Raw genomic sequence first — 11,286 nt, forward strand, 5'->3', positions numbered from 1 at the left:
CAGAGAACGATATACTCGGTAACCATGTGTTAATTACCCCTAGGTTCATTTTTCACCAGAGTTGTCCTTTAATGAAAATAGTATGAAAATAAATCAATAAAATGGGCAACCAGTCTTTGGAAGAAGAGGAGATCTCTGTCTCCCTCTTTAAATGACCTGTATGAATGGATTTTATTCCCTATCAAATTAAGGTCTAATGGACAGTAGAGTTGTTAGTTAAAGTGTTTTAGGTATGATATTATGAAAGAAAAAAGCACTAAAAAAGACCAATAACCTTGATTATTAACCTATTAACACAGTATACACCATTTCCCCATGATATATCTACTTACAAGGCATTTGCCCACCGGCAACTATAGTTGCCGCTTGGACTTTTGACTAAGTATATAAAAAACTATAGATCTCTTGTAAGATTTGTTTTGTTTGGATGACTCTAGAGACCTTCATGATTATGTAGATACATAAATGTCAACCAATAATAATTGTTAGTAAAATGAAAATTACCTTTCTTTGGAGGGTTTGCCTTCGCCATGTTTCTTGGAAGAAGAGGTAAGAAGTTGACAGCCTCATGTGACAGGAAGGAGATAAATACCTTTTGTTTCTTTTTTAAATCCTTTATTTGGTAGTTAGCTTGCATGTCATTGAGAAATAAAACATGTATAACATCTAAAAAATTCTTAAAAAAAGGAAAATGACAACTATGCACTGTGGCAACTATAGTTGCCGGTGGGCTGAAATGGGTTAATGACATGGCACAGTTGTTTGGGCAACCTGAGCCACCATTTGAGATAACTGGAGTTTTGGTTCATGCAGATGCAGAAGTTTGTGATTCATTGGAAGAAGCAGTTGGCAGCAGTTTTCCATGCTCTTCTGTTAACGCTCTTTACAGTGTAGTCTTAAAAGGCAAACCCAAGGTATATACATCTGCAGAGACTGAGGTAAAGACATCTGATTTTCAAGTAGAGTCTGTCAAGCTCCGGCAAGCCCAGATGAAGTACCCAGTGAAAATGCAATTAAAATCCCTGAAAAAACCCATGAAAACTAAACAAAATGTTCCTGCAAATTCACATGAAAATGTTTTGAAAGATTGTCCACAGAAACCACTGCTGCAAGGTTCCTTTCATCCAGGTGATGCCCGTTTTGGAGACTCCCGCAACAGACAGTGTGGTGCTGTCAGTTTGACAGCAGTGTTGACAAGCAAGATAAAGAATGTGCTGACCTGGACAACACAAGATCTTGATGGTGTTTTGGTGTCAGGAACACTGCTTTATGAAACTTTACGAAACCAGGGTAACATAAATGACCAGGAAGCTATGGGTAGGCATTACATTGCAGTCCATGTGCTGGGTAATACAGTCTTTTACATCGAGTATACAGATTCTCTGACCGGATTGGTAAATGTTGATGTTTATGATGAAGCCGTTAGCAGTGTTGTTATGCCACTTGATGTAGCTCTTTAGCAAACTCTACTGAGTGCTGATGCTTTCCTTTTGACTTTATCTGCGAACACGTGTGCTGTCATTAAGCAGGGATCATGGTATGCTTTTGTTGATTCTCATGCTGTCAAAGTTATGTTGCTTATCACAGCAGTATACAATCCTTGTACAACTACATTAAAAACATTGCAATGTCTTTTGGTGTAAATGAGCCAGTATTTGAGTTATCCGGAGTTATGGTTCATATAGATGCTTTTGACACTCAGTTGCTGGAAGAAGACCACAGCAGTCTTCCGTGTTCTTCAGATAAAGTGCTTTACAGTAAAATCGTAAAACGCACACCCAAGGTATGTGAATCTGTCATGACTGAGGTAAGTGCATCTCCCATTTTATTACCTGATGATGAAGTTCAAAATGCAACAAGAAAGAATTTTCCAATGCATACAAACCAAGCTGTGATGCAAAGTAAAGGTAAAAAAGGAAAAAGCTGTTTGATTTCCCAGACAAACAGTTGTCAAAATGCCATGTTGAGGATGTTGTAACTGGTGACATGGTTATTACAGACGTTACTATTCCAGACATATTTTTCTGTCCTTTGACTCACAAAGATCAGCAAGCTCTATGTAAAGTTGTGCTTCTGACAAATGATAACAGTGACTGTAATATTGTCATAAACTTTGGTCCCATTGCAGGTCCATGTCAGACAAAGAGCATCAAAGCAGATGGTAACTGTTTTTTTTTTTAGATCTGTGGCACATGCGATATGTGGAAGCGAGGAGAAACATTTGAAAATTCGTCGTGCAGTTGTCAAACACCTGAAAATGAATGCTCCAATATTTGAGAGGTATGTCAGAAGTGAGTATACTTCAGTACATGACTATCTGACACAGTGTAGAATGTTTTATTCTGAGTCATGGGTAACTGAAATTGAGATATTTGCTGCTTCTGAGTTCTTTAAAACGACTATAATGACATTTAATAATGGCAGATGGAGTGCTCATAACCCTAGTGGAGAGGTATTGACACACAGTGCAATTTATTTAAACAATTGTAACAATAATCATTATGAAGTTGTGACATGTGTTAAGCACAGAAATCAAGACTACATTTGTGCAGGAGCATGTGACAGTGCAACATCAAATGAGACGACGAGCAAGCCATGTTTGCGAAAAAGGAAGGTAAGCGATGCTACAGAATCTTCTGTAACCAATAGGCATTGGAAAAGATACTGCAGCAACAGTGAGTACAGACAAAAAATACTGATCTTCATGAAAACAAAATACTGTGATGATACTAATTACAGGAAGAGCAAAATTGAGTTTGCCAAAGCAAAATACTGTCATGATGATCTTTATAGAGAAAGTAAACTTGACTTTGCCAAAACAAGATACTGTCATGATGCTGTTTACAGAAAACGTAAACTCAACTCTGTCAAAGCAAAATATGGTCATGATGCTGTTTACAGGGTGAGTAAACTTAAAAATCTTCATTGTGCATATTACAAAAATGTTGATGTTCGTATGGTTAAATGTGAACGCTCAAAACTTAAGTACTAGTAACATGCAGTTTAAGAAACTTGTTTGCAAATATTCTCAAGTGAAATACAAGAGCAATGTGGGTTTTCAAACAAGAGTACGTGAGTATTCAAAGAAGAAATATCTTCGAAACCTGGCTTTTAAAGCAAGAGTACGTGAGTATTCAAAGAAGAAATATCTTCGAAACCTGGCCTTTAAGGCAAGAGTATGTGAGTATTCCAAAAAGAAATACATGAAAACAAAGAAGGAACAGAAACAAATTAATTCTAGTATTGCTTATTTTCGACAGGAAATAAGTAGAGGTCCAGAGTTTGTGTGCTGTGTCTGTCACCGTTTACTTTTCAGAAAGCAAGTAAAAGAATGCAAAACTGAATGCTATGAAAAGAAAGGAGAACAAATTGCTGCTTTGGCCAGAAGATGCATCACACTGAGGTATGTTCATGTTTGTGATGAGAGATGTTCTGATAATTCTAACGTTTCTTCTGCAGAGTGCAAACTGTGGATCTGTCCAACGTGTCATCGAAAAATCCTATATGGACAGTTGCCTGCGGAAAGTGTTAGTAACAACATGCATTTGGTGGATATTCCATATCAGTTGAAATGTCTTAATTAATTAGAACAACATCTTGTTGCTCGTAACATTCCTTTTTTAAACTTGTTCTGTCTTCCCCGCAGGAAACAATGTGGTTGTCATGGACCAGTTGTCTGTGTGCCTGTAAATACCTGTGACATCTGTAATATTCTTCCAAGAAATGAATGTGAAGACATGATGGTAAGGATCAAATTGAAGCGCAAGTTAACATATAAAGGTCATTACGAGTACAAGTATGTTCACACTGATCGTGTAAGAAATGCTTTGAAATATCTAATCAGATGCAATCGGTGGTACAAAGATGTTGAGATTAATGAACGGTGGGTCAACTCTTTGGATGAACCGCCAGAGAATGTTGTTTGTGATGAAATGCAGGAACAAGATGTTGAAAATGGTGATGAGCAAAATGATCCTGAAGAAGAAACTGAGGAAGACTTGACCTACATCAAAAAGCAATGTGGTCTTTTGTCTGACACGTCATTACAACCTGTTGATGTTGGTTCAGAAATAATTGATCAACATTTTCAGGATGTATTAAATGTTGCACCAGCTGAAGGTAAGAGTCCTGTGAAATTGCTATCTGACAAAACTAATGAAGCTAAATGTTTTCTTGTTCTTTTTCCAACTGGTGGCCCAACGTTCCATGATGAAAGGGAAGTTAAAATCACACTGTCACGATACCTGAATGCGAGAATTCTCAATGCAGATGGGCGTTTTGCCCAGAACACAGACTTCATATTCTATGCACAGTATTTGTCAGAATTGGATCAAATTGTGTCTAATGTTTCTATTGCTTTACGAAAAGGTTCAGACAACAGTTTGTTACAGGCAATTACATCAGATGTGCTCAGGAACCCAGAATCGTTAACCAAGTTGCTGAATTACGATGAAGGGTACAAGTTTTTGAGGCCGGTCCGTGGAACGCCCCCATATTGGCAAAGCACTCAGAAAGACCTTTTTGCTCTCATCCGACAACTAGGTATTCCAACTTTCTTTGCATCATTCAGCTCAGCAGATCTAAGGTGGCCTGAAATGATCAAAACCATTCTTAATCAAGAAGGTAAGAATTTAAATGTTGATGAGCTTGATTGGTCCGAAAAATGTGGGCTGATAAGAAGAAATCCTGTCACTGCTGCAAGAATGTTTGACCATAGGTGGCATTGTTTTTTGAAAGATGTAATTAGGTCTCCTGCTTTGATTACTTTTACCGTGTGGAATTTCAGCAGCGTGGATCTCCTCATGTTCATTGTCTGTTTTGGGTAGAAAATGCTCCAAAGTTAAATGAAGACAATGAAGACAATGATGCTTTGGTTGCTGCATTTGTAGATTGTTACATCACTTGTGAGATCCCGAGTGAGGAGGATACTGAATTGTATGAGACTGTCAACAGTGTTCAGAAGCACAGTGTCAGACATTCTAAGACATGTCGTAAGAAAAACACAGTTTGTAGGTTTAATTTTCCACGACCACCATCTATTCGCACATTTATATCAAGAGCATATTTGGGGAAATGCAATGATGAAAATGAGACTGCAAGTGCAATTTTGAAGAAAACTAAAAGTGCCTTAACAGATTCTGATGTTAATTTTATTTCAACAGATGCATTTTTTCAATCTATTGGGATTGATCAGGCTGTGTTTGAGAAGGCTTACAAGAAATGTTCAATGAAGAAAAGTGTTGTCCTGAAACGAAATCCAAATGATGTTTGGGTAAACCAGTATAACAAACATCTTATACGTGCGTGGCAAGGCAACATGGATATCCAGTATGTAACTGATGCTTACTCTGTAGTGGTTTATATTATTAGTTATATCACAAAACCAGAGCAAGAAATGGGACTGTTGCTGCAACGTGCACAGAATGAAGCGATGGATGGAAATGTTGAAGCCAGATCAGCTTTGAGAAGGTTGGGAAGTATATATCTACACAACAGGGAGATCTCTGCTCAAGAGGCAGTGTATCGACTAACAGGTATGCACTTGAAAGAATGTTCTCGCAAAGTCCAGTTTATTCCAATTGGCACAGACCCTGTGAAAATGAGTTTACCTCTGCGTGTACTGCAAGCCAAACATGAGCAATCAGGTGAGAACAGCACTATTTGGATGAAGAGTCTGGTTGACAGGTACAAGAGTAGACCCAAAACGCAAACTTTTGATGTTATGTGTATTGCAAGTTTTTGTTTAGAATACAGGATTGTCACGATCTGAGATTTCCTCCAAAAAGTACTCCAAAGACAAAGTGGTCAAGCTTAACAACAACTGTGGTTATTTGATACGCAGAAGTCGAACCAAACCGGCAGTGGTCAGGTATCCAAGATTTTCACCGACAAAGGATTCAGAGAAGTACCACCATTCATTGTTAAAACTTTTTTTACCACATTATGAAGATTGGCAGCTGAAGCCAGATAATATTAACACTTATGAAGATTTCTACAGCAATGGTGCTGTAAAATGTGGAAGTACTCTGGCAAGTGTTAAGTGTATTGTTGATGCAAATCGAGCAATTTTTGAAAAGGAAAGTGATCAAACGGATAGAGCTCAACAGCTTTTAGAACAGGGGTCGGCAAGTAACTTTGGCCGCGGGCCAATATTTTTTTTAGCCAGTAGATGGCGGGCCAACTGCTGTTGGCACACTTACGTCTTATCTTGAATTAGCCTAGTATAGGCTATCTGATCTTTTGTCAAGAAACATTGTCTTTATTTCCTATTTAAAATACGAAAGACGGCATTAAAAATGGATAAAAACATGGTTATGGGTCTGTGTATCATTCGTTCAATCGTTTTTCAAATTAAAAACAAAAATGAAAAAATTAACCACCACGGGTTTTCTGGTTGTGTGCTCAGATAAAAAATGTATTACTGGATTAGACAATTTTTTTATTTAACACCTTCATAGGCATAATATATAAATGAAATAATTTTAAACAGATCAAGTACTATTAGTGGTAACATATTACAGGCATTTATGCTCTCATGAAAGACTCTTACAGTCCGACTTTTGAACTGTATTCCTTTTTTTATTAATATTTATCCGGGACACACACATACACACCTAAGGTTTAAGGAGGTCTCCGCTTTTTGTCCAGCTCTGACAAGGTTCTATTCAGTAAACCGCTTAAAATACACTCTGTGTTCACCCGCTTTATTTCCCGACCTGACGGTCCGCAAAACTTAACGTTAGATCTCGTTCCCAGAATCTCAAATTCAATGTCTCTAACGAAAAAAGAGAGATGAAGTAGCCTATAACAATTATAAATGTTATTCAAAAATTGTATTCGTGCCAATATAAATATTATTTTAACATTCTATTGTTAGCAGAGAAAAAATGACACAGAAAAAAATAATGAAATTTAAATAACAAATGAAATGGGACAAAGCCTGCACTCAAATTTCTAACCAACATAAACCGAAACCATTGGTTGCAGAGTTGCTGTTCAAACAAATTGCTGAAAATCCTCCTTTGCCAAATTTATTTTTAAAAGGAGGTAAAGATCAAAGAACTATGCGTTAGGAAAATTAATAATGGCTTTATTTTAATAGACATGTAAAACCATATTTTGGCGGATTACTTTCATTTTTTAACGAATTTACCTGCCCATTTAGTCTTAATAATTAACGGTAAACGAACTTGACTTGCTGTTCTCGAAGGCAGGTCGAAGCTAAGGTCGGGCTCGAGCCCCAAGTTCAAGTTACAGAACAGAACAGTAGATTCCTTTAAAATCTACGTTAAAAGTGTAATAGTTAAAATATTACTGCAGTAAAAGAGTTTATTTAATCATATTTTATAGTGGTTTCTAAAAGCCTGCAATTACTTTTCAGTAATTTGCGATGTGACGGAGTTTAACGTCTGCATCGACATGATTTACGAGGTAAATTTGCAAATGATTCATGAAGTCAAACCTCTGCAATTATTTGATTGATTGTGTTTTAGAAGTATGTGTTTTAGGAATCCTAAAACTGGAAGAATGGAACCCAAGGTTGGAATGCATACAAAAGTTTTCAACTCTTGTTTATCTACATTTGTTTCCTTGGGTGTTGGAGCAAGAGTAATGTTAAAGAAAAATGTGGATGTTCAAATTCTAATGACAGTTATGATCGCGGATGCGCTGGAAGAGAAAGAGCGGCGGGTTAAGATTAAACTAGCTATTATACGCATTTTTTTCAGGACATTCTTGCGAGCCGGTGGCAACTTGTCCACGACGCAAATATTTTTTTATCAGGTAATACATATTATTTGTCAGTGTGTTATACGCGAATAAATAATAATGAAAAAAGTTCAAAAGTCGGACCCTTATTAAAACCCTTAATAAGATGTAATCTGTTAGTACCTGATCTGTTTACATTTATTTCATTGGTATATGTCTGCTAAGGTGTTCAATTAAAATTTGTCCGAACCCGTTTTCATTCATTTTTGTTATTTTTGATCTGAGCGCACATTCAGAGTGGTTTGATTTTAGTTCAGGAAATAAATAATAGAAAAACAAGTCGTTTTTCTTTATTTATTTTTTTTGGTTTTGATTTGAAAAAACGAATGAAGGAATGATACACGGGGCCATTTTGTAAACTGTTATTTTAAACTAAAAAAGTGTGATAAAAAAAAAACGGATTTTTAATCTGACGGGCCACAAAATATTACTGGCGGGCCACTTTTGGCCCGCGGGCCGCCTGTTGCCGACCCCTGTTTTAGAGCAAGGTGTTGATTTAAAAGATGCTTGGGCTCTACTGTGCCCTGAAACTGAGAAAGAACAAGATGAATGTTTAAGTATAAAAAAGCAAAAAGTATTGGCAGATGAAGATGATTCGGACACAGTTATTCCAGATCTTGCAGGAAATGCTCGAACTGCATTTACAATTGATACTAGTAATGCTACAATGTCTAGAGATGAAGCATTGAGTTTACTAAGATCTTTAAACACTGAACAATCAGCAATATTTCACAAAGTCCGTAAATGGTGTCTTCAGAAAGTATATGGTGAAAATTCTGAACCATTTTTCTTGTTTGTTACGGGTGAAGCAGGCACAGGAAAAAGTCATTTAATCAAAGCAATTTACTATGAATCTTGTAGGCTTTTATCTCAGCTGTCTGATAACCCTGATGATAGAACTGTGATTTTATGTGCTTCAACAGGTGTGGCCGCTTACAACATTGGTGCCACAACCATCCACAACACCTTTCTATTGGTGCTAATGTCAAGTTGCCATATCAACCTTTAAGTGATGACAAAATCAATTCTCTGCGTTCCAAAATGGCTTGTTTGCAAATTTTGATCATTGATGAAATATCCATGGTTGACCATAATCTTTTGTCTTATGTTCATGGCAGGTTATGACAAATCAAGCAAACTGGTGACTAATCTGTCTTTGGAAAAGTAAGCATTGTTGCTGTAGGAGATTTTTATCAGCTTCCACCTGTCAAAGGTACTCCCCTCTATGCCGATGCAAAAGGAGTGAACCTTTGGGACAACATCTTTGAAATTGCTGAATTAACAAAAGTTATTAGGCAACAAGATGTCACTTTTGCTGAAATGTTAAACCGTCTCAGAGTTCGTAAAAAGGATGAACCTCTAAGCCCAAGTGACATTAACATGTTGAAGCAACGTGAAACTCGTGAGGTATGTACTGATATTCACATATTTCCTACAAATTCAGAAGTTGATGAATATAACATGCTCAGGCTTTATGAGTGTTGTCCCGACGTGATCAGTATTCGAGCTCGTGATTTTGTAAGAAATCCAAAAACTGGAAGAATGGAAGCAAAAGTTGGATTTCATTCAAATGTTTTCAATTCTTGTTTATCTACATATGTTTCCTTGGGTGTTGGAGCAAGAGTAATGTTAAAGAAAAATATTGATGTTGCTGATGGCCTTGTCAATGGAGCTTTTGGCACTATTGTCCATGTGAGTGAAAGTCAGAAACACGATGACAATGATTTCCCCTCAGCTATTCACGTAGAATTTGATGATCCAAATGTTGGTAAAGTTCAGCGATCAAAACAACAGCCAAGATTTTCCAGAAATGCAACTGTTATTGAAGCAGTAGAAGATCAAGTCACAAATGACGGTGGCATAAGACGTCAGTTTCCACTGAAATTGGCATGGGCGTGCACTGTTCACAAAGTGCAAGGGCTTACAGTAGATAAAGCTGTTGTATCCCTTAACAAGATCTTTGCTCCAGGACAAGCATATGTTGCATTGAGTCGTGTTAGAACCATTGATGGATTGATAATTCAAAACTTCAAGGAGTCTGCCATATATTGCAATGATAAAATTGAGCAAGCAATGAAAAATATGGTAAAATTTTATTTAGAAAATAATACTTTCAAAAATACACCTGGTATATTTAGAATTGCTCTTCATAATGTGCAAAGTCTTCAAGCACACATTCAAGATGTTCGCGCTCAAAGACAGCTTTTGAATGCAGATTGTATTTGTTTAACTGAAACCTGGTTAAAAGCTGAAGACAAGGAAGATGAAGTACAGATACCAGGATTTAATTTGAAGCATAATCCAAGAGCTAATTGTTATGACAACAGCAGTCTGCTTTTCAGTAATTTAAAACGCCAACGAGGAGGAGGAGTTGGAATATACTGTTGTGAAAATGTGGTTTCCAATGTCATCATTCCAGAAGCTTGTAATTTGGAATGTCTCTACTTGGCAATTCCACATTTGAATTTAAATGTTGCACTGCTGTACAGACCAAATTCATATCCAAATGACATGTTTCGACTAAATGTATCGCATGTCATTGCTGAGTTGGAGAAACATCCAGGAACCAAAGTAATTATGGGAGACTTTAATGAAGATATCATAACATCATCTACAATAAGGATGTTGATGGAATTTCATGGATACAGTCAACATGTGCAACATCCAACAACTGAGAAACGTACATTAATAGATCATGTGTATGCTAAAGATGCACAAAATATTTCAGTTGAAATTATTTCAACTTATTATAGTTATCACGAGGCAGTGGTAGTTACAGTAGGGTAATGTGTATGTATATTGAACACTATATAACTTTGATTTTCTCTTGTCTATTTGTCTTTGTCCGTCTGTTCTATAATGTGATGCTGACACTGAGAGTAATGTCTACAACATGCTGTACAGGTTTGCAACTGGTAAAGGTATGCTACTAAACTATCTGTCAAATGGTTAACTTAAAGATGCATCTGTTTAATTTGGTAGTACCATATTAACAAGGAAGAGAGTCATGTAAGGTATTTCATTTGTATGGAATTTATGCCCATTCTGAACAAAGATATTTGTATTACTGCATTGTGTGTAGGGCTGTGCAATTAATCGTTTTTCGATTTCAATTTCGATTTTTGCACATTTCGATTGCAAAAACAAGATAATCGAGGGAGATCGATTAGTGTGCCGCATTTCTGTTATTTCGTTTTGAGTCATTAATCCAGCGCGTCATAAGCAGCTGCGCCTTGCACACAAAGTAGAAATCCTCATGTATTTGTTCAGTTTTATGCTTTACAAGCGAGCAGAGGCAAACTATCCCTCACGTTTAAAATATTATCAGCTGGATCGTGGCGCCGCTGTCTGTCTCTCTCTCTCTCTCTCTCACACACATACACGTGCAGAGAGCTGCGCGCTCAGGCATCTGTTTAAAGTCAGACCACTAGGTAATAATCCTGTTTATGTTTGTAAAGTTATATGCATTTCGAGCGATCGTGTTTAAAACGTGAATCGCGTTCTGCTGGCACTTAAACA

The 11,286-nt window shown here is 36.9% G+C and overlaps 1 protein-coding gene and 1 pseudogene across 1 annotated transcript; both read left to right on the forward strand.

Moving 5' to 3' along the window:
* The first annotated feature begins 1,599 nt into the window (after positions 1–1,599).
* On the forward strand, positions 1,600–6,737 carry LOC129454640 (uncharacterized; annotated as a pseudogene).
* Positions 6,738–8,270: 1,533 nt separating this feature from the next.
* Positions 8,271–10,992, forward strand: LOC129447528 (ATP-dependent DNA helicase pif1). The gene is given in 2 exon segments (XM_055209291.2): positions 8,271–8,735; positions 8,738–10,992. Coding segments are annotated over 2 exon segments (2,118 nt in total). The 5' UTR covers positions 8,271–8,434; the 3' UTR covers positions 10,555–10,992.
* Positions 10,993–11,286: the final 294 nt, after the last annotated feature.

This window comes from Misgurnus anguillicaudatus, chromosome 12, assembly GCF_027580225.2.
Source record: "Misgurnus anguillicaudatus chromosome 12, ASM2758022v2, whole genome shotgun sequence".
Classification (NCBI taxonomy): domain Eukaryota; kingdom Metazoa; phylum Chordata; class Actinopteri; order Cypriniformes; family Cobitidae; genus Misgurnus; species Misgurnus anguillicaudatus.